Source organism: Thunnus albacares, chromosome 17 (genome assembly GCF_914725855.1).
Source record: "Thunnus albacares chromosome 17, fThuAlb1.1, whole genome shotgun sequence".
Lineage (NCBI taxonomy): Eukaryota > Metazoa > Chordata > Actinopteri > Scombriformes > Scombridae > Thunnus > Thunnus albacares.
The window spans coordinates 15,848,373-15,872,076 of record NC_058122.1 but is presented as its reverse complement, the minus strand read 5'-3'; the positions used below and the strand labels follow the sequence as shown (position 1 = coordinate 15,872,076).

Here is a 23,704-nt window from a genome sequence, read left to right as displayed (position 1 = left end):
CATATTTAGGCTTCAGATGCAGACATTTTCATCAGCTAGATGACAGTTGTCATCTATTGATGACATTCACCAAATACAAGATAGATTCTTGTACTGACAGTGCATATTAGAAACTATGATAACCAACAGAACCACAATAACATGACAGTTATGTTTAATGTTTTCCACAATGAACAAGTCCATGAGGTTTCATTTATTTAACAACTATCCAACGTGATCTGAGATAGGTTGTTGTAGAAGGCTGTAAAACAACAAAAATGGCAACTATTGTACCAGGGTCCTGAGGAAAGTCAAGTCATGTTCCAGTGGTTTCAGAGCTAACTGCGAGTCAAAGGGTGTACTGTTTCGGTCTATGGGAGGTATTTTGCTCCATGCCTGTAAACACGGAAATGAAATGCAATGTAATAGAAAGGCAAGTCTCTAGGTAATTAATATTTATTTATTTTCCCTTACTTGTCTTTACCTTCAAAGTCTCGATCTTCTGGCAACTGACGGACCAGTGCACACTGACAGGAGTGAGGAACAGCATCAAGAACAAAAGAAAAGTGCTGGAGGATAATAACTGAGCAGGTGGTCTGTAAACGGCTTGAGGCCAGTTGAACAACCACGGTCTAAAGGCTCAGAAACCCCGCACCGGCAGAATTCTCGTCTACTTCCCCTTCCTCCTCTTCCCTTTCCACCTCACCTCCACTGTGAGCCGCTGAGTTCTTCCTCTTCACTTGTTTGCTGGAGGTTCCCCGAGGCCTCTGCATGGGCACCAAAAGGCGGAAGCCTGGCTGGGAACTGGCAGAGGCTGCGCCCAAGGAAGTAAATGTCTTGAGTGTGTATGGCACAAGGGAGGAGGAGCATGTAGATGAAGGGCTAACACTCTGGACGGAGGAGTATCCTGAACTGTGAAGGTCTGCAGAGAAGAAAAGAGGTTCCTGGTCTTGGCAATCCTTGTTCGCCTCTCGTTCCACTTCACAGAAGCTGTCTTCATCGCTGGAGAGGGCTCTGCAGTGCTCTAGTCTTTTGTCTTCATCAGTGAGTGGGTGCAGTTTGATGGATATCATTGAAGCTATTGAAAGAGAAGAGTTTATAACAGTGAATCATTTTGGAAAATCTACACAAACTACTGAGCCTATAACAGTCTGCACAGCTACTATCATCCATCCACATCTGTTCATAACAGCAGCATATGAATCAAATTATGAGACAGTATGTGTAAGTATGTGCAAGTTATGTGGACGTTGCAACTGCTGTGTCATATAATGTCCAACTGGAAGACTCACTCATGCTGTATGGACTGGATAATATAAGTGCTTTAGACTAAACATTTGGGGCTCTGCTAGTAATTGGATTAAATGTGCCCAGCCCATTCCCCTTCTGTTCCTCATACTCACAATCGCCATCTTTCTCCCCCTCACTCTCCTCTTGGTCCCCCTCATAGCCAGAACAGGAAGTGTCCAGACTCCAGTCCAGGATGTCGCCCAGCAGTGTCTCCTCCTGATTGGACAGCTCCGCCGTGGGAGTGGCCACAAAGCTGCCTCTGTGGGCCTGCATGTTGTCATCACGTCTCCTAGGGGGAGGGGGAGGGATTGTACAAGTAGTGGGTTAGAGTGAGTCATTGAGGCATCTCACAGATGGTGCAGACTAACACCTTCTGGATGAGACAATTCACAAGTCTGTCACAAAGCACAGGAGACTTTGCAAGGATACGAACTGGTAAATGAGCAAGAGAGGTGGGGCATTGGTTATTTTCCTGTCAGTGTGTTGCTGCTAATAACCAGATTTCTTGCCTGATTTTCAAAGATTTCAAATAATTTATGTGCAATATAAATGTGTTGTAAAGCTGGGAACTTAAGTATATGAATATATTAAAGATGTAGTCATATGAGACTTTCTTTTCTCTGGGATTTTGTTTATGTTGATATTGTGATATAAGGGAACTTAAAATGGTGCCTTTTCCTGGTCTTTAAGGCTAAATTACAGTCCAGACTGTTGACGTTGAGCGCAAGGAACGGTGAACGCCTCTACCTGCTTAGCAATCATTACTACCTTAGAATAAATATTGCATGACAGCACTAAGAGAAGTCTTATTAACAAATGAAAAATCACATTGATCATTATCAATAATGTGACATCTCAGGACCAAAGTAGTGTTACATTTTTTTGTCCATATTGCCACAGCTTGTTTCTTAGTTAGTATCATGCAGCTCTAATGTGTTGTGTGTTGAGGAAACTGTGTGTTGGTGACAGTCTTACCTCTTGTTGGTGCTGGATGGGGAGGCGAGGAAGGTGTGGATGTCTGCTGGTTGGCTGGTAGGACTGGGAGGCTCCATCTGAGGCTCCACTTCAGGAATCTCCAAGATCTGACACAGCTCTTTAAAATCCATTACCTTGTGGATGCCAAGAAATAATATTAGTGACAGATTCAGAAAACCGATGTTTTTGTTTTTTAAGAAGTTAAATAAATAGTATCATTTCCAAATGTAAAACAATACAGATTTGTCCTGTTGTCTTTGTATTTACTGGATGTAATGTTGGATATAATGAATGAATGAAAAGGAGACATGCAGATGAGGAAAAGGAAACTGTTTCCACAGTAAATAATCTATTGAGTGTTTGATGGTTATTTATTTTTTACTTTAGAATGTAACTGCCGTGAAACAGTCAAAAAAACTACCTTAAATTCTGAAAGTCTAATTTAAGACTTCAAGGATCTGCGGGAACCCTTTCCTAGAGTACTTCTTTTTTGTGAATCAAGCAGTATACAAGTTGAAGCTGCCATGCTGTGTGTGTTTGATCAATCAGTGAGGTCCATCTGTGCAAACCCTGCCCCCCAAATATCCTGTACTTTTGGAAAAAAAAAAAAAACAGGAACCTCCCCCCAGCAGGGACTTTTTGGGGGGTAGAAGAATCTCCCTAGACCTTAATTAAGACCCTGGTCCCTCTGGTGGAAACCCAGGTCGAGGAGCTGAGTTCAACTGAGTTGTATTTTTCTACAAAGAACTCTAACTTCGTTATTTATAGACCTTTGTTTGACTACCTTATTACTGAACCCGTCCGTCACATGCTGCACCACCACAAGTAAAGTCTCAACTTGTGGGCAGAGATGACTTTTCCTATACCTTCAATAAAAAATTGCAAGTACCTTCTCTTTGCTGATGTGCTGGTAGGCCTCATCCTCAAACCGTTGCTTAACACCAGTAAGAGACACGTGCCTGTAATCTTTGGGAACATCTTGACTGAAACTGGGGAGAGACAAAGAGAGGGGAGAAAAACCGAGTTAAGATAAATTACTGACTTTGATCCACTTTGTTGACTGCATCTCTAAAATCAACTCTTGGGGACAAATCCCGTCACTTGCCCATTTAAGAGTTACAGTTTGTTGATGTGATGCTCACTTATCAAAGTGACTCATCCTGAGGCACGTTTCTATGACTCAGCTGGTGATTCACCGATGATTACACACACATACACAAACACCCCTACTATCCAAATGCCTCCTGCTGTCTTTTATGACTCTACAGCTCTCTGGGCTTCATGTTTGCTTTGAAACCTTAATGGCCATCCATTTTCTTAGTCATCAGACATTATAAAAATTTTTTTTATATCTAATCAATGTGGCCATATGAGCATGCTGTAAACAGCCAGACACATTATCAATCAATTCTTGTTATCTCACAAGTCTCCATATTCTTACATCTCATGGAGGACAGCACAGTGAAGTAGCAGGCATGTGTGAGTCAAAGTATGATAAAGCAGAAAATTCAGTAGACTGTAACGTTTTCAGTGGCATTTTCTATGGCGTGTATTTGTCCCATCCAAAAATGAAAGGATGCTGTGCGGGAAATCAATAGTTGGAAAAAATGAAACAAATATGTTAATGAATATTTTTCTAACAAGTCTGTTGGTAATTTTATCTTTTGTCATGTTGTATCCAAAGCAGATGCCAGAGGTTTTTAAACAGTGCTGATGTCATACTGGAACTAGGACACGCATAGTCACTGATGTCAAACAGCTGAAAGCAGACTCATGAGATTGTCACTTAAAATGCAAAAGCAACAGATTTTTGCCATGTCACCAAACACTGCTGTCAACCAAACAGCTGTAGTGAATCATATTTGTTAAATCATGCTCATAACACATTTTATTAATCAGAACACTTCAGATCAGTTGTTTTGATTAATACTCCGAGCTCACCATATCCCTCTTTTTCTTGCTGTGATTGAAATAAACCACATATGGAAAGAAATCAGTTGTAATACCAAGAAGGTATACAGAAACTTTGCTTGGCAACAATAGAAATCTGCTATTGTATGGTCTGGATATTGCGGGGGAAACTAGCGGTACTGTGAATAGAGCGATTTTATGATCTGCAGGGGTTTTACAATGACAGCCTTCAGTACCCAAGCAGGTATACACCCTCAGAATGTAGCTAATGGACCTATAATTTTCAACAGAATTACAGTACAAGTCAGTAACCCCTGTGGAGAGCAGGGGTGTGTTTGGTCTAATACCAATCTAAAGAAAAACTAATTAACCCTCCTGTGAGGGCGTCTGCGCCCTTGGCCGAGATTACTGTCTTTCAGAGGCTGTAGAAGGCTCAGTTTTAAAGCTAGACTGAATATACTATATGAAACTAGACAACTGAAGCCATCCAATGGTACCGACCATGTCATGCTAGCTTGTCGGGAAGGGGGCTAAATAACGCTCCAAAGTTAGGCTAAATTTTGGTGAGGGAAAAACTGGCATTGCCATTTTCAAAGGGGACCCTTGACCTCTCACCTCAAGATATCTGAATGAAAATGGATTCTATGGGTACCCATGGGTCTCCCCTTTACAGACATGCCCACTTTATGCTAATCCCATGCAGTTTTTTTTTTACATGCAGTATAAATGTCATTTCCACCTATTCTAAAAATGTGAGTATGTGAATATTTCTGCATACTGGGGTCCCTAAACAGTCTTGGAATTGCATAAATGGGTATGACTGGAAAACTGAGACTCTTTTGGATTCAATGAGCCCAATTGAATTCATGTGTGATGATGTTAGTCCCCATGGCAGCCATTTCATTGCAGTGAGACCATTTTTTGAAACTTGACCTCACTGTATAAAATGACCTATTGTAACCTCTAAAATAATCACAGCCTCATGAAACTTTATGCTCACAAACTAGAGACCTAGAGCATTCAGAGGATGTATGGCTTTCATAGGTATATTGACAATAAGGGGGTTTCTGAGCAATTTCCAGAACAGAAGTGCTCACCATCCAATCGCTGAAAAATGCTATTTTTACAGAAATCTCAAAACGTCAAAAGTTTTGACACCAAATCAAAGCATGATTTTTTTTATGGTGTTCTTCAAATTCTTGGTGTCTTAATGTGATATTTTGGAGGGATTTTTGACTGTTTTTGTATCAGTTCTTGAGTGGTCAATGGTTAAATGGTTACATTTTGCACCAAATCTGTGTAACAAATGGTATCTTGTGAGACATAATTGAGCATGGAAATAGCCATCATAATGTTTCAAGCCCTTACACACTTACCTAACGTGCTGAGAAACATAATGCACCCATCACAGCCTATTTTACTTGCCAGCCCAGGCTAATCAAATGTGTAGCTACAGAAGGGCAGATGCCAAACAAGCTGCATCCTGTCAAAGGGATAAAATGACTGGTCCCTTTCTTTATAGATAAGAAAAAAAAATCAATTTTTTAACTAAACACATCAGTCACTAGGTGAGACTTACCTTTGCTAAGGTTACAAAAAAAAGTTTTTTAGGGTAAATAAATGTGCCTTTCAGTGTCTACATTGACTCTCCCTCTTCCAAGGTTGTGATAACACAAATGTAATTCTTATTAAAAGTGAGCTCATCATGGCTGATCACATCACTTAAACTAAACCATTACAAAAACAAAGGTTTGCTCTGCATGTGTGTGGATGTACAGGAGTGTCTCTACATCTGAACGTGACCTGACAGACCGGGTGATTGTGCAGGTGGGGAATGAGGGAAATAACTTTCTTGGCTACCAATCCAGTCAAAACACACACTGTGAGAAGCTTACCACTTGACATAGAGCAGCACAGAAAGGGGGGTGAGGTCTTGCTTGGAGAAACCTGTGTAGTCAGCTAACTGGCTGGGCCAGATAGGAGCTGCAGGAGACAAGCAGGCATAATTCAAGGTGAACATAAACTTCACACTCAACTAAAACCATAAATTGTATTTGTTTGAAAAAATATTTGCATCACATGTCTGTGTTAAAAGGCTGAAACAATACATCTTTCCAAACTGGCATGTTTTAAGTGTGTGTCAGTGAGTGTTATTACCATAATGATGTAGAGCACGTGTAAGCAGCAGTACAGCGCAGGCCAGTTTGGCAGGAGGTGGTGTGGCGAGAGCAGAGTAGAGCAGGGACAGCTCACAGATGTAGCTGAACAGGTGAGTGGTCCGCCTCTCTAGAGGGTGCAGAGACAGCAGCACCTCCCCGTAGTCCAGCAGTGTGGGGCTCTGAGCATAAAATGACTCTCTTAACATTTGTTCAAACGCAGTGCTTGAATTTCCAAAAAGATTCTTCAGCATGAAATTATACATATAAAAATATAGATTACATGAGAGAGATATTTGTTTATGTACTCACCCTGATCTTTCCCCCCAGCACAGAGACAACCTCTCCCATCATCCGAACCAAGTCCTCATACTTGTAGGTGTTGTCTGTGAGCCAAACAGCTTCTCGTATGGTCAGGATTTCTTTACTGATATAGCTGAAAAAGAAAAGAACCAAACATTGTCATGGAAGTACAAATATATGTTACAAATATAAATCAATTTGTGTTTATTCACAACAAAATACAAATATTCTTTTAATGTGATGTCTTTCTTACCGTGTACAAACTACCATACAGGCAATTCCCAACAACTGTAGGCGAGCCTTGGGGACAGAGCGCAGAGCCAGGTAGCGGTCCACACAACCCACTGTAACATGCAGCGTCAGGCTGGAGAAGTCCTTCATGGTGGTCACCTCCACAAGCCAGTCCACCAGGATGTACCTACAGAACCATAAAGGGGAAGAAAAAAAATGAGGATCATGTGGCCAAAAAAGGGATATTCTGGTCTGAAAAAATACAGAATTTTTTAAAAATTAATCTAAATGTGAATTGCACAGTAATCAGAGGCAATTGGTTTAAGTCTGTAACCCTCATGCATAAAATAATCTAGGGTAAATGTCAACAGCAACCACCCTAAACTAGCAGACATTATCTGATCTTGAAAAATCAGCCACTATGGCCACATCATGACTTGAAATCAGCCTAACGGCTATGTGTTGTGTCCCCTGTCTTACTGGGAAAGGATTATCTTTATACTGACACATAGGCCTGGGCGATAAAACGATAGCGATACATACCGACAATAGACACTTCATCAATAGCAGTAAGAAAATTGGTCAATAGAATGTTCAGTAATTTCACTTTAATACATTAAATGCAGTTTGAAATGCAAGTTTAGTTGCATGAACAAACCCCAAGCGTGTTTCCTCCCTGGCTCATAAACAACCTATCATATCCCTTGCTATGAATGACACGCAAACAGCCAATCATTTAACAGTTATGTTGTTCGGCTGCACAATCGACATGGGACACAACAACAGAAACAGCGTTGAGTTAGAAATGAGTGCAGGCGGTGAGGAAATTGTTGATTAAAAAAGGACACTAAACATTTTATTGTAATAAACTTTTCAGCTATAACGCCCAGCCTTACTGGCACACTGCTAATGTTCTCTTTAGTAATGTCATTAAAAGAGAGCTAAAATGATCAAAACTCAGTGAGTCATCACAATAACACCAATAGGATCATTCAATCTTTTAGAAAAATATTCACCAACAGACTGTAATCCTGCCAGTAATAGCTTGGAGGATTTTCTATTCCCGCCTACCTCATGGTGTCCTTGATGCCTCGTCTGAGGATGCTCTGAGCACAGCGACGCGATGCCAGGTTAGAGGAACTGAAAAGCTGGGCCACTAAGTCAGAGCAAGCCTTTGCTTCCAAACCCAGTGGATTCCCACTGCTGCACACTTTGGCCAGAGAGAGCTGGATAAAGAAAAGACCAGGTGTTCAATAATATTTCAGAGTGGCTTGACAGCTTGTTGAACTTGGTCACACTAAAAAGATGACAATGAGGTTGAGTACTGCAACAGATTTCTGCTGTAATTACTTAGCGGGATTTTAGTAAGAGCCTGTGTTTTGGATGAGTCATTTTTGTGATTCAGTGGTACAGCTTTGATTAAGCTGTGAATGGCGATGAAAAATCAACAGTATGTCAACAACCGTCAAGTCCTCCTGACACTGACAACTTTCAATGCTGGACAAATAGAGGAGTGGGAAATGAAAAAGAAACGAACAAAAACTTGACAGATGAAAAGTGACAAACAATTTACAGTCTTTTGTATTATTAAAGTGAACAACCGTGGGAGAATAAAGCTGCAGACTGACAAAGAAGAACACATTAAACCAACTGCTGCAACATAATGACACAAGACAATAATCCATCTTACAAAATGTCAACAACGCCTGTATAGCCAAAGCAGCACGTTAGCAGAGCAGCAGGAGCTTCAGACACGTTCTACACAAGACGCACTCAGAAACAGTCACCTGCATTTGGGCAACACCCAGAAACCAACACACAGTCACCGTAGTAACACACGTAAAACAAAAGAAAATCGTACTGAAGTGCAAAATTACGCATTGGGCGTGGTTACATGCATATGGTGCAAGCTGTTAAGTGGCCTGTGTAGTCTCCTGTGAGGACAAGCTGTTATAATCACACACCTGTGCCTCCCAGCATCCTTTGCCAGCATAGTCCCTCAGAGTTCGTACACATTGAAGGTACCTGCCTGGATCTGCCATCTAAAATTTAAAAAAAAAAAAAAATAAGGAAAGAATTAAATTAATCTTGGGTTTAGCAATATTTTTCAATGAATATACCCACAAAAGATTTTTGTACATGCAACAAAACCTTTTAACTATTGATTTAATTTTATTTTTAATAAACTTGAGTTTGACATGGAGAAACAATAGCTTAGATCAATAAGGTCAACATTTCCAAGAGTAACACTGATTCTTATTCTGAATGAGACATTCAGACTCACAGCTGCTTTACGGTTGTGCTCCCATAACAGGTAGGAGCTCTGTAAACAGCCAGCCTGCGAAGACTCTTCCAGCATCGATATGGCGTCTGAACGTCTTTCATCCTCCTGGAAAAAGGTGACATGGTTCCAGATGTGAATAGAAAATCTAGACTTTGTTCACGCAGTCAAACATTATAGTCTGCTCTGCACATAAAGCCTGTGTGTCATGAGCCTGCAAACCAGAGTTCTAATTAAGCTGTATGAAATCATTTGTCACACTGTTTAATAATACAGCAAACCAGGGCTGTGAGTGAGAAGAACCAACAGGGACTCTAAGGCAATAACTGTGTTATATGGAAAGGGGGAAAAAAACAAAATTATCCCATCTGTGCAGTTGATGAGTAGTCAAACAGCCCCCTATGACAGTAGCACTAAGCTCTACATTTTTATTAGAGACTAGAAACTGTGTTAACCACACCCAGAGAGAGACAGAGCCAGTCAGATTCAGTCTCACTTTCACACTCACTTCAAACAGCTGCAAAACTCTGGCCAAACAGTGCAACAAGGGCCCCTTCTTCTCCTGTAAAGAAAAAAAAAAAAGAAGTGTGAATTCAGCACTAAACCTTTTCAATTTCTATGAAACCATCATGTATACATGAATGTAATGTATATTTCTCTGTGAATTTAAAGCAATAGTAATTTTTGTGTCTGTCCATTGAGCAATAACAGAAACTCAACCTTTTTTAGACTATTATTTGTGATTGGTGGAAATACCGCCACTGCCCTGAAACTTGCATTAATAAAAACAGAAAAGGAGAAATCAAGACTATTTTCTGCGCTTATTAATTGTAGTCACAAGTTCTTGCTAAAAATGAATGCAGGTTAATTTTCCATCAAGGTTGGGTGAAAATGAACAACACTGTCTTGTCCCCTAAACTGTAGCAAAACCTACCATGTTGTCGTCACACTCAGCCTTGAGACGGTCAAACACCACGGCCTTGCAGCAGCTGCCAGTGGGCGACCATGGTGGACGGATGAACACCCAGATAAAGGGATCTGCCAAAGGAGAGCGCAGGCTCTCGGCCAGGCTGAAGAAGTGGGAGGCCTTCCGACCACATACATCCGCTCGCCCCTCATCGCTCAACAATGCTGATGGAGAGAGACAAGGCACAAGTGATGAGCTGCAATCACTAAGAGCATCCATCAAAAAAGTATTTTTTCCCCTTAAATTTCACTTGACCTTTATTTAAAATCAGGGTCATGTAGGATAAAGGTTACATGTACTAACACAGGACCAACCAGCATATGAAAAGGAGGAAAAACATAAGTGCAACGCCTACAAAATGTTTGAGTTAGGGAGTTGTGAAGTGTTTTACTTACGTCCTTCATTGTACAAATAAGCAATCCCTAATTTCACAGCTGCTTCAAAATTTCCCTTTTCTGCAGCTCTGAAGGAAGAGAGAGATTTCAGATAAAAATCCATACAGATGGAAAAACAAAAACACATTGTTTTTTTGTTTTGTTTTTTTAAATTTGACAAAAGACACTGCACCTTTCAAATAACCATAAGCTGTTGGGGGATGGCCACGTGTCTCTGAAACTGACCCTGGCCCAAACACTGGAATGGTTGTCAACAATGTCCCGCAGCTGGGAGTGAACCTATAACAGAGGTCAAGCCATTAAGTCACTCAACAAAAGAAACATCTGACCCATCAAATCAGGTGGTTACAAGACGCTGAGCCAGAACAAATCTGGGATGACAAGGCACATACATGCTAGATGTTGTGTAGGAGTGCTACAGTGAGTACAGTATGTTTACTCACCGCTCTGACAGACAGCAGATCCTCAGCAGAGAGGCACTGGAGCACACAAAGGAGGACCTCCTCAGGGAGAGACAGCAAGGTGACAGTTGGAGTTCGCTTACGGACCCGCTTCCGTGCCGGAACCGAGTAGCATTTTGAGCAACGGCAGTGGACTACTGAAAGAAAAAAGGGATTTAAACTCACACAATTCATTCATTTCCCCCATCCTTGAGTTTAATTCTCATATTCAGCTAAAGACATAGCATGTAGGTAAACACACACAACAAAATCACCCAGAAGCATTTCACATCTAAGTGCAGGGCTAACAAACTCATTCTCACATTAATGTTACACAAATATTTGCAGTTCATTTAAAGCAGGCCTGTGGTCGCTTAGTATGTTCACTGGTAGCCAGGCACACTAAGACGAAGGATATAGCTCCCCATTCAAAATGCCTAACGTAAATAACGTAAGGCATCTCCGGGAGGTCTGGTCAAATACCTGGTCTGAATTTTTAAATTCATGGAAAGATAATAACCTCTAAAAAGGTATTAAAGTGAGAATACAACATCATATAATAAAGCATTAACGTTAGTAGCTTTCTAACGAAGGTGAACTGAGGCTGCTAAGTCAAACCAAGTGAGCGCCCAAATTTCCCTCCTGTGGTTTAAATGTAAGTAGCATTACGTTACGCCCATTTTCATATATATTAACATATATTAGTTCTCAAACACCACAAAATCGTTAAGATTCAGAAGGACACGCATTTTACATGGTTACTGCCAGCATTAGTCTATTTCAAACTCCAAGAGGAACCCATGGCTAACGTTAACGTTACCTAACGTTGGTGCTGGCTAGGAGCTAGTTACCAGTGCTATCTCTGTCAAATTGCAACAATTTAACACTGGTTCTAAAACAGTCGTCTTTCCGTAACAGTCATTCGCATATTTCTGGTAGTAGGAGCTAGTTTAAGTTGGATAAAGTTACTTACCGCCCGCTTTCATTGCAAGTGCAGTGATCTCTCCTCGGACAGTGATGCCTGTAGCTAACGTTACAGCACGGAGTAGCGATTTAAATGTTGCAGTGATACTCGCTAAATACTACACACTCACAAACGTAGAGTCGAATTCACCAGGAAATTATATATTCGTGTCACAATACAGCTCGCTGTCTCTGTTATGCTGCAGTAGTTAACTAATATCTTAAGAAGTTGTCAGCTCTTGCCTGAATTCAAATTCAAGCACGCGTCCTCAATTGCTGGACCCGCCCCAAAGCTACTCTAGGACCGCCCGCGCTCAGAGTTTAAACTCCATATTCAATCTGACTGGTCGAGCACGGGTACGCCCCTCTACGACCTAGTAGTTTCTTGATTGGTTAGCGTGAAGAATGGGAGCACTGATTGGTCGGATTTTATAAACTGTAAAATATCGAATGATCATTGGACAGCGTAATGCCATTTCGAAGTACGCGCTCGCCAATGAACGTATGTGATTGGTTGACCTGATTACGACGACCGTCCACAGACCCACCTATTTGCTGTGGATTGTGGGACATGTAGTTGGACAGAGAATGCCGTTTAAAGGTACCCCGTTTAAAGGGACAGGCGCACAGTTAGGGCCAGAGTAGATTTTTTATTGGCAGTGCAAGTGAATAGTCCCTTAAAAAATATATTGTGCCACATTCACAGTGATAAATGGTCTGTCTTTTGATTGTCCAGAGCACGAAGAGTTATAGCAAATCTTAATTGATAAAGCAATAAGGTGCTGGCAAATGAAGCTTGGATTGTTGTCTTCTTTTCAAGGATTTATATTTCTTCTATTGTAATGATATAGAAGGCGTAAAATATTTTTATTTGGAAGGAACTGAAGATGAAATAACTCCTGTCAAATTAGTCTTTTCAGCCCAGGACTATGATTTGAGGACAAAGACTAACATATTTGAAGTGATGATGAACTGTAATCCTTCATAGCCAATTTGGAAGTAAAAATCTGGCTTGATTAGCTTTCATTTTTATTCATCAGGCATATCTGTGATTGCAACTGCCACATTAACAAGCCTTTACTAATTCAATTGTGTAATATCTTGTTACCAAATCCTATTCCATTCACATCCGTGAATTTCTTCTCCAAAATTAAATTAAAAATATATGGAATAAGCATTATGTTTCTCTAGTAGCATTCATAAGGACTAAACAAATCGGCTCCATGAATGAAGTTTCAAGCTCAACTGATCTATATTGGCGATTTAATCATGATTAAGTAAAGAATAAACTCAATTATACCATTCCGCCAAATGCACATTAACATTTGCAGACTGGGCCACAGGATATGGATGCAAGGAAGTTCATATTTGATTGGTATGATACTGGAAGGGTCATGGTCCGACATGCAGGGAAAGTTGATTGGACAATCAGTCATGGCGGACAATAAATTGGGCTCACCTGCTAGGCAGCTGATAAATAATTTGGAATCACAGTGTACAGAGCCAACATTGCATCGCTGTACGGCGCAGAAAATGATGAACGCTACTGCTGAAATTTCACATTGTACATAATAAACCATGCAAACCACGCACACTTTCTCCACTGCTTGTGGGGAGAGGATGGGATGTTGGCCTCTCCTTCTCTCTCCTCTGCTCTCTGTCTTTGCTTGTTTGCACGAGGGCGGGGCTGAGCTGCACACACACACACACACAGTCCACAACGGACAGAATGAAACGGACTTCAGGTTTTATGCACTCGAGTCGTAATTTATCAAACTGTTGAACAGTCTTTGACTTCCAGCAGTCAACTCCCCTCTTATCCGCAGCCGCTATGTTTAACAGTAGTACGGAGCTCGTTATGCTAATAGTGAACTTTGATGAACGTTCATTGTATGTAACGAATGAGTCTAATTAGCTAAATATCGTAAAATTAGTTGGATTCATGTAGACTTCAGGCTGCCTGCCCTTCCTCTCTACCAACAGTACCTTCAGCAGTGAGTCTGTGATCAGTAGCAGCAGAGGGAGGAGGACAAAATATGGAGAAACCTACATTTATACACCATTCATTTACTGATCCATATTTGTCATATATTTGTCATATTTGTTTCCATAATTAAAGGAAAACAACCAAATCTAAAGGGAACTTCACTTTTGTACTTATTATGTATACAATGAATAGAAAAAAAAATGAAAAAAAGTTATTTTCATTTTTTGGTTGCCGGGCCAATGAAAATATAAAAGGGGCCAGTAAAACCCTAATCTACTGGCCAAGTTGGCCAGTGGGGGGGAAATGTTATATTAGACACTGAGGGTTTGAGGATAGGTTAATCAAGAAATCAAAGTCCAAAGTAAACCTAAGTGAATGTGAGCATAATGGCAAGTACAAAGAATGAAAACGCTGGTGGAGCAAACAAGATTATTGATGTGTACCTTATAATAGGGGACATTAAGAAATCATTATGTCTTGTCCTTTTGTACATCACACACACAGACACACACACACAGAAAACTTATCAATTCATCAATATTTGTGTGTCCTTGTGGAGATGTAAATGAATAAAGAGAAAGATTGGTATGGCCTCTGACGCAGCTGCCTTTGAGGAAATTACATGATGATTAAGACCATTGTGTTGGATCCCTATTGTGAATGAATAGACTACTCCCTTGCCAGAATAGTGTCCTCTTGATTGGTCTTTTGAAGAGGGTCATAAAGGAGCAGAGTACACTACAGTGGCAATCATTTGTTCCTTTCAGGCTGTCTATTGATCTGTGCATCACCAGCTCACTCAATCTCATCATCACCTCCAAGAGCCGGTGTTCAACATTTCCGCTATGACTCAATAGTTGCTTTTAAGAGGAATAGAATAAAATGCTCTGGTAAGTTTAAAACAATTAGTAATTTATATCATTTATATACTTCCCAAATGCACTACAACAGGGCAAGTCAATAGAAAAATATGTGGCCTTCTGCCTTATCTGTCACCCATCTATAAACGTAGGCCACATGCGTGATAGTGAATAAAGAAAATATATTTGTTATTTTTCCATGTGTTCACTGAGGCACGTAATTTTTGCTGCATTTCATACTGGAGGTGTTGTATGATCAAATTATCTTGTATCTGAGTGACCTCAGATGGGGCAGAGGCTGTGACATCCTCAATTGGATGCAGTCAGTGTTTCCATAGAAACTCCAACCCATCTCAACCATGTTCTCGGTAAAAAAACAAAGTGACCAGTAATTGCTAGGAAAAAGAAATCGGGCAGTGCATTTAACCTAAATTGAAAATAATTACACCAATGAAACCATACACAATAAGCTTGCAGAACTGCATGGTCCAAGTCTATAATTTTTGTTCTCTAAGCATCCATTATTTCTCAGCATATTGTACTAAAAAAGATGTGTCATTATAAAGACTGTACCTCCCACATGAAGTAACTGAGTTTGATCTGAAAAGTAGATGGGAAAGCAATGGCTTCACACTTGAACAGTTTACTTCATAAGAAGTAAGTATTAATTAAAGCATTAATTAAAGAAACCTGACATCCACTGGAGAACACATCTTGAAAAAAAAGCATTTGTGGACTGAAACGCTGACATTTGATATAAAAAGAGAGTGACAGAATATGAAAAAGTCAGACAGGAGAGTGGGTCTTTCATGGGGGTATAGAGAAATCCAGTTTCTTTTTTCCTGCATCTATAATGTATTTTATTCATGACTGAGATTTCCAGAATAATCAGTGTTCAGAACCTGTGACAGTATTATATTATTCCAGTATTCTCAAGTCTCTGAGTGATTATATCCAGGTGCATCTCATCTGTATCTCATTTATCTCTATTACAATACCTATACTGAGACGGCGTTTTAATTTCATTGTGCTTGTGAATCAATTTGACTGTCTGGCCAAGCATGTATGATTCCCACCTGTCTCCCAAACTGCGTCATAATATCTGAAGTAGAATTGAAATGTTATTCCTGACTACAAAGGTATTAACTGGAACCAACAGCAAGCAGTGACTAATTAAATACACAACAGAATTGTTTCCAGACTTCCTAATGTCACATTGTGCAGCTTGTTGTGTATTTCTGGCTTTGCATTTTTGAACTAGTGTCAGTTTTTCTGTATCAAAGTTTGATATAAGCCAAATAGCACTGAATGCTTGGGTCTTACGCCAAATTCTGTTGATATAAGCCAAATAGCGCTGAATGCTTGGGTTTTACGCCAAATTATGTTGATATAAGCCAAATAGCGCTGAATGCTTGAGTTTTACGCCAAATTCTGGAGATTGAGAGGCGGATGAGTTGCTCCCATCTGGTTTCCTGTAATCTGTGCTGACCCTAGCAATCCCAACTGACCACTTCCACCCCATCTGCACTTTGCCCTTGTTGGCCTCCCCACCCTTTATTCAGACCCAAAACTGTTCCCTCCACACCCACAGCCATTTCCCAGAACCAGTGTACAGTGAGATGTGTTACTTCAAATATAAAATAAATTCCTAGTCAACAGTTCTGTGAGTCTTACTTGGGCAGACCATGTTAATGATATGCAGTGTAGAATATCTTTGTTGCGGAGTGAGTGTTTTGCCCATTTCATTATTTTGCCAGTAGGGGGTGTCATTTGTTCTAGGTGGTGTTGTTTTAATCCCTTTCTACTGTCTGTTTTCCTAACAACCGAAGTATCCCGCATGTCTCCAGCTATCTGTACCAGTCATTTAAACTGGCAGGGCAGCACACAGTAATGTGCCTATATACAGCATCTAGATCTGAACCAAAGTGTATGCTCAAGTGGTCTCCTCAATCAAAGATTTTTTTTATGTTGTAAATGATTAAGTGCAGTGACAATTGCAATCTAATGTGGACAGTGTTCAAATAGTCGAAACAGCGTGTCAGTTCATTGTCTTCTCACTATCCACCCCCATCCGTCTTCTGTATTTTTAGCTCTGTCCAGAGATTATTCCAGACCTTTTGGGATAGAGTTTATTGTCATTACCCTGTAGATGATCCTGAATAATCTCCCAAAGCAGAAAAGTTTGTACAAAGATATTTTTTGATTAATGCTCAGGGAGTTTCTCCTTATACCACAAACCTTTGTGCTACAATATCACAGACAGATGTTTTCACATAACATTTCTTTAATACAACGATTCAAATTTACATATAAGTAGAAATATACAGTATGAATATAAAATAGTTGTATATACAGCACCAAATATTAGAGGGCACACAAACAAACATATTTTTGTCACTCACTGGAGTGATCAACAGCAAAGGCAGACAGCATGGCTGTCCGCTGGGTGAGGGACATATTTCCCCGCAGCACAGTGAGGTAGATTTTCCCTTTAATTTTTCAAAAGGCAGAGGGGAAATCTCTTCACATCTCTTACAAACCATTTCTGGTCACCTACCATCAATGTGGCAACATACTGGCACAAAATAGTTTGAAAATTACCAAGTACAACGATGCAACATCCTTCTCTGAGTGAAAATACTGTGTGCGTTGCTGGACAGCTTCTAAATCTAAAGCAACATCACATACAAACACGACATTCGTAACCACAGCTCTTCTGTCAACTTTCTTAAACATTGCACAGCTAATGATTTCATCAATTACTTAACAAAAATAGTTGAGCACAGTTCAATGATACATCTGCGAAAAGTTAAAACTCCATTAACTCCACCCCTTGAAGGTTAATTGATTGGCGCAAATCCCAAATCAAGTGAACAGATCTGAAGATAGGAGAGACAGACAGACCGATATGCTACAGTCCACAGAAACGAGACAGTCTGCTGCAATGCCGTTACCATAATCTAATGTAACGTAATCCTGGGGTTTCTCTCTTGTCTTACTGTTTAGAGGATAGTACATGTTCATAAATACTTGTCTTTATGAGCACTTCCATTCATGTTAACCTTAAAAGAAACACAGGGTTGATGTGGCCATATGCAGGTGTTTGCAGGTACAGACTGATCTATGTTAATCCTTTTTGTCAAAGAAGAAAGGTTCATAAATGACATTCTCCACATCCAGTTAGTTGCTGCTGTAATGCATCATATCCCCTAAGAATAATACTTTTCTGTTCCGGATGACTCATCCCAATCTAACCACAAGGATAGCTCCCCACTCCTACATAAAGGTGAAAGGAATGACATGCCAGTTTCTGCTTTTGTGCTCCACCATTACTTCTTTTTGCCTGATTTCTTCCCTTTGTTGAAAGTAACAGACTTTGGCTGACTATGCAAATCACTATACAAGAGAACATTCAAATGCACAATGAGCTGCAAAAAAAGTGTCAGATAGGACTGATCCACTGTACTGTGTCCATTGAAGCAGGAGAGGGACCAAGTGTATGCACATCCAGGCAAATTATTCAGGTACGAGACAAAAAAAATTTCATTACAAGGTAAAAAGGAGTGAGGTCTGCAAACTGTTAATAATTTTATTAGAATAATAGTTATTATAGCAATTATAATAATTATAGTATTATAAATTATAATGTTATACAATAATAATAATAATCGTCATCATCATCATCATTTTATTCTTTTTTGAGGCAACATTGTCTCAAAAAAAAGAGGGAATAGACTGACATTGCGCAGACATCACTCCTTTGTACCCTGCAATCTCTATTGAAGCAGGAAGGCGACTGCAGCCGGGTAATTGGAAAGTCTTTGGCATTGTGTATTAACTGCTACCTCTGGATGCATAGACACATTTTACTCAGCAACAAACGTCACTAACATGGTAGCTGGGATCGATGCAATAGTGATCAATGATAGTTTTCAAGGGTAAAGGGGTGCTACTACACAGTCCTTCACTGGAGACAGTCTAGACTCCTTTCAAGCTCTATACATTCTGTACATTGCACTTTCTCCTTCCGTGATTTGCGTTTTCTGTCCTACGCAAGAATGTTTAAGACAAGAATAAAATGCCATTGTGTGTCTCATCATGAGACCACACACCAACAGAAAGAACCTATTCACAGCTACATTCAGCCACTCTCTCTGAAAGAAAAAGCGTAGGAAAGGGAAACCCCAGAGTCACTCAGAGCACAAACATGATCAGTATTCACTAGAGAACAGCCTTGTACCCTATTTTCAGACTGACAAAGGGATTTGCCACTCACTCTCAGTCAATATTCTTTCCACTGTGAGAGAGAAAATAATCTTCTTTCTTTGGCACAAAGAAATAAAGACAGACATCTGTTGATGGTGGGGTTTAAATTTAAGTGTGTGCGTCCTAATTTGTGTATCAAAAGGCTGTACACACTGGGCTATGTCAAGGAAATGACTGGAATCAAGGCAGAAACTGAGGATGTTGGATGGAGGAAATAGTGGAAAGGCATGTGGGAGGGATGAGGAAAGTCCTGATGGGGTAAAGAGAGAGCGAGCGAGGGGGGATATTCTCAGGAGTTCAGATGGAAGTGGGGGAATGTGACAGAGCCTTTTTCCATGTGTTCTTGCTCAAGGCACCAAGCGGGAGGGGCTGTAGGAGAGTAGGATCAGTCAAAGTGTCCCCGCAGTGGCATGTCCCCTCGGGCAGTGTCCTTCAGTAATCCTGGCCTGGCCTGTGTGGAGGTGAGGTACCCCACGTAGACACTAGGCTGGGCGTAAATGCTCGCACATTGTCAGGAGAGCAATCAGTCAGTCAGAAAGTCAGTGACCCACTCCTTTGTAATGTGAAGCTGAAGCTACAAAAGGCCTTTTATGACATGGACATTGCCATGTGTGCAAATCTTTTGTTCCTTAGCAATGAAGTCCAAGGTCCAACAGTCTTTCAGTTCACCAGAATCTTTATTTGACCACATGCATACGCTAACACCTTCCACTTCCCCAGCAGGTCCTCTGCCCTCTCCAGCTCATCGTCCACACAGATGCCAGTAAGATCCTGCTGGACTCAAGTTCCACTCTCCCATTGCGTAAAAAAAGCCCCCAACACATTGCTGCGGTGTCACAGGACGAGTGAATGACGCTGGCCGCTGACGCGGGTGCGCTGCTCTTTCAGCTGGGTATCAGGTTGCCGTCTTTGGCCCACTTCTGGCCTCTTTGAGAGTCACCTGTCCTGGCAGGAGGAATGCTGTGACTGACGTGCCTAGTGACGCCAGCATTGACTCCAGCAGAAGCTCTGCATAGCGTGTTGGGTGTCTGTGTGAGCTCCCACTGTGACTGCTAGTGCATATGTGAGTGAGGACTGTGAGGGCCATGTATCCATGTGTGTAAATATGCATGCAGCGTGCAATGCATATTTGTGTGTGTCTCCTTGGAGGTTGTTTTGACACTGGACACCTGCTGTCTGATGATAAAAGAGTGTGTGAGGTGTTGGTGATACCTCCTTGCTAATCCAAAATGGTCCAAACCTCACAGACTAAACAGATCTTCAGTGTCCTGTCTATCTGTCCCTCCTCTCTCTAATATTTCTCAGCCCAAGTAATCTCCGGTATGAGCTGTGCCAAACTCTGTGATAAAGAATAGAGGGGATTTGGCGCTAGGAGGAGGTGGAGTAGCGGCTTTCTTAGCCAAACCTTGAGCTCCCAACCCTGGGCATGTCTCTGTTTTCAAGTTCCTACAACTGTTTCCTCCATGAGTTTCACAGGGGACATTGCTCAGAGGTGAATGAGCCTCCCTCTTTCTTTTTCCTTCTCTTCTTCTTGTGGACAGTCCAACAGGCAGTGGCCATCAGCAACAGCAAAATCCCCATGATGAGTAGCACCACTGACACCACTTTGGTTTGAGGCAGGTCATTATAGGTGTAGGTCACCCCTGTCCCTGCTACACCAATCACCAAAGAGATGATTCCAAAGGGAAAGATGCAGCGGTACCAGGACTTCTCCATGCCTCCAGTGGCCTGGGACAGACGCTCCAAGGAGGAGAGCACCTCTGGAACTTTGGCACCACCAGCCTCCAGGGACTGACCCTCCTGCCCCAAGGTCTGAGGCTGCGGTTGGCAAGCCAGGTGGCCTGTCGTACAGCCCATCCTAACGGTGTGGGCTGGTGGATCCTGAAACCACACTGCAGCGTTGGCCTCTTGAATCCCGTTTGTAGTCAGGTCCGGCCTGGAGGAACAGAAAAGATACAGAGAAAGGCAGAGATAAAGAGACAGAGAAAGGAGAAAGAGGTCTAAATGAGACCTGAGAAGTGACGGGAGCGTGTTGGAAGAATGCTTTTAAGTCAGCGCTGAAATCCACTCACACTTTCCCTTTCTCTCCCTCCCTCTCTGGCTGTTTCTCTGTGCACTGCCTGCTGGCTCTCTGGCAGCACATTGTACACTGTGCTGAATGTAGTGACGGGAGATATATAAGGGACTATGGGAAGGGGAGGAGCATGGGAAGAAAAACGGGGACGTCCAAGTGCTCTCATTGGTCTTCTTTTGTGTGACGTCAAACATTGAAGCAGGGAGAACAGGGGTTGACGAAGAACAGGAAGGGGGAGGGGAGAAGAGTTAACTGCTCCCTCTTTTCTTCATCTCCCCATCACTGGCTCTCAATTGCAGTCTTTTTTTTTGTTGTTGTTCTGCAGAGTAAAAGCGTCCTCTGGGGAATAAAGAAACCTTTTTGCTGACTAAAAATCTGTGGAGAAAGGATAATCTTTCATCATCTCAGATTGGAAAGCTACTTTTTTTCATTTACTTGATGGGGAAAGGGGTATCTCAGCCCACACCGCAATAGCACAGATGTGTCACCTCCATATGGAAATCATACAGTAATGGTGCTGCCATCACACCCCACCAGCTCTTGCGTGGACAACAGCATCAAACAGAAACCCTACAGCCACCCACACTCTCTTCCTTTTATGTGCATGCAGACATCTGAGGACACTGGTAGAGAACGTCAAATATACAGTGCCTCTATAATGAAAGTGTAAATACACTATTGAGCATGCCCACACAAGACAGAAACAGACTCATGAAAAACACAGGCAGCCCCCACTCATTTCCCACCCACTCACACTGCCGGTGCCAGTCCTTACTGAATGGAAGGCAAGCTAGTAGTAGATAATCCCTACTACGCTCAGCTCTCTCCTCCATGAAAATAAAATCAATCCAGACAACTCTCTTCTCCTAAATTTGCTAATCTAACTCATATATATCGAAAAAGCCACGTTGTAGAAGGATAAATATGTGTACACAACTGAATATGGATTTACATTTTATCTTTTTTTTTTTGCTCAAAGGTTTCTGAAAATGAACTGTGAACATAATATGGCAAGTTGATGCTGAATGATGAATCCTGAATGGCTTTAGAGTTTGTACCTTTACCTTCAATTATAGGGGTAAAAATGCATACACTGATGTTTAAAATAATGTACATTTGATGATTTGACCTCAATATATGTCCAAAATGTAAAAGTCAAAGACATTGTGGGAATCCAAAAAGTAGAGATGTGGGACCATCTAGCAACCAACAAGCTTTAATAATGGGTTTAAAATAACATATCTATACAGTTATAAAACAGTAGCATGACTTAAGCTTAGCTATAGGTTATCCACTCATAATTAGATTAAAGGATTACTTCTCTTTAATGCCCACAAGGGACACATTATCCGATTAACAGATATCTAATATTCTCATATAAATGCCAAACATGCCTCCATTAGCATGGGACAACTGATTTTTTAAACCACTGTATTCTTTTCCTTGACAGAAAAAAAACAACTTGACGGAGGAAGCTGGCCTAGAAAAAGCTGAATGGTGGGGGAAATCAAATGATACACCCTAATGCAGCCTAAGTGATGACCACACTGACTTAACAACCTCTGCTGTAGCTCAACAGTCATTAGAGCTGTAGACAAGCAAAAGAGAAGCAAAAGAAAGGAAGTGAGGAATGTGTTTGTGAGGGGCAAGGGTGCAGGAGAAAAGAGATGTTCAAGAGCAATGGGCATGTGAAGGAGAGAAGTGGATTCCTAGTAGCACTGTTCGGTTTCTGTGGATTTGTACTTGGACTCCAGTGTCTTGTGCAGTGGACTCTGGGCACTGAAAAAGGGAAAAGAAAAAAGCTGAAAAAGTGAAACAGAAGGAAGGAATGTGAACGGTTATTCAATTCCGTCCCTCTCTGAGTGAGAGTACGTGTGACATACAGCAGTGCTGACATGGGAAAGAAAATGAAGCTTCTTCCATGGAAAATAAAACTGCTTTGGATCTTCCATTATGTGACAAAAAAAAGGCGTGAGAAAAGTGGAACACAGGCGTGAGACATGGGTAACCTGGGCAGGGCCAGGCCATGCTGGCAGGAGTGGAAGAGTTCTGCTGGTGACAGCCAGAGCCATGCAACAGCTCATGTATGCAGGTCACAGGAAGGCTGAATTGCGTAGGCGCCACTCCCAATGGGACCTGTATGTAGTGTTGACGTGATCTCAAGGATGCTTCACTGCCTCCTCCTCTACTGTCTTCACACACACTGATCCAAGACTGTATGGGCGGACCAGAGGCCTGCCGCACATTGCTACAGTCTCATACAGATGACTTGGCTGCAATCCATGAGTGGTGAGACAATTCTGTTGCTGGAACATAGGTCTTGTGAACACACGTGAGTGATTTTCTCACTTAAGCCAGGAGCAGTGGCTTGAGTTAATGCACTCCTATTGTCTGTTACCTACCAGACAATCTGAAGCTTAAAGAGTCCCCTTCCTTTTCTAATCTTTGTTTCCCTCTCCTCAGGGAAACATGCCATTTCCAGCTTGCAGCATGCAGAGAAGCAGGCCCCCAAGTGTATTGTCTTTGTGACTCAGCCGGCTTTGGGTGTGTATGTCTCTGTGTTTGTGTGTACATGAGGATCGATGCAGCAGGGCTAAAACACCCACGTCCTGCTGTGTGAACCCAG

The 23,704-nt window shown here is 41.5% G+C and overlaps 2 protein-coding genes across 4 annotated transcripts; both read right to left on the bottom strand.

Moving 5' to 3' along the window:
* Positions 1-137: 137 nt before the first annotated feature.
* Positions 138-12,261, bottom strand: ccnf (cyclin F). 3 transcript variants are annotated; one of them, XR_006398341.1, is made up of 18 exons: positions 11,902-12,259; positions 10,932-11,086; positions 10,661-10,767; positions 10,489-10,556; positions 10,061-10,257; positions 9,635-9,688; positions 9,130-9,234; positions 8,810-8,887; positions 7,917-8,071; positions 6,868-7,032; positions 6,624-6,747; positions 6,313-6,493; positions 6,051-6,138; positions 3,134-3,233; positions 2,245-2,378; positions 1,383-1,558; positions 464-1,057; positions 138-375 (listed from the first exon to the last, which is right to left on the bottom strand). XR_006398341.1 is itself a non-coding variant. In XM_044330193.1 (17 exons), exons 1-17 carry the CDS (start codon positions 11,912-11,914, stop codon positions 612-614), a joined length of 2,343 nt encoding a protein of 780 aa, XP_044186128.1. In that variant the 5' UTR covers positions 11,915-12,261; the 3' UTR covers positions 138-611. The 3 variants fall into 3 exon arrangements, 2 of the variants coding, with proteins under 2 accessions (XP_044186128.1, XP_044186127.1); XM_044330193.1 differs by having other exon boundaries at positions 138-1,057; positions 10,932-11,083; positions 11,902-12,261; XM_044330192.1 differs by having other exon boundaries at positions 138-1,057.
* A 6,136-nt stretch (positions 12,262-18,397) lies between these two features.
* LOC122967632 (transmembrane protein 100) lies at positions 18,398-23,498 on the bottom strand. Its single transcript, XM_044332379.1, has 2 exons — positions 21,077-23,498; positions 18,398-20,940 (listed from the first exon to the last, which is right to left on the bottom strand). The coding sequence occupies exons 1-2, from the start codon at positions 21,145-21,147 to the stop codon at positions 20,475-20,477; spliced, it is 537 nt and encodes a 178-aa protein (XP_044188314.1). The 5' UTR covers positions 21,148-23,498; the 3' UTR covers positions 18,398-20,474.
* Between the last annotated feature and the right edge of the window lie 206 nt (positions 23,499-23,704).

What these genes read in the sequence shown, in the direction of transcription:
- ccnf (XM_044330192.1), bottom strand. An exon ending in AGCTTATGGTTATTTGAAAG is followed by an intron (nt 10,557 to 10,660) that starts GTGCAGTGTCTT and finishes CTCTTCCTTCAG; the next exon opens with AGCTGCAGAAAAGGGAAATT. An exon ending in AGCACATCAGCAAAGAGAAG is followed by an intron (nt 2,379 to 3,133) that starts GTACTTGCAATT and finishes GGCATCCACAAG; the next exon opens with GTAATGGATTTTAAAGAGCT.
- LOC122967632 (XM_044332379.1), bottom strand. Translation starts at nt 21,147, where the DNA reads ATGTGCTGCCAGAGAGCCAGCAGGCAGTGCACAGAGAAACAGCCAGAG. An exon ending in GAGGGAGAGAAAGGGAAAGT is followed by an intron (nt 20,941 to 21,076) that starts GTGAGTGGATTT and finishes CTGTTCCTCCAG; the next exon opens with GCCGGACCTGACTACAAACG.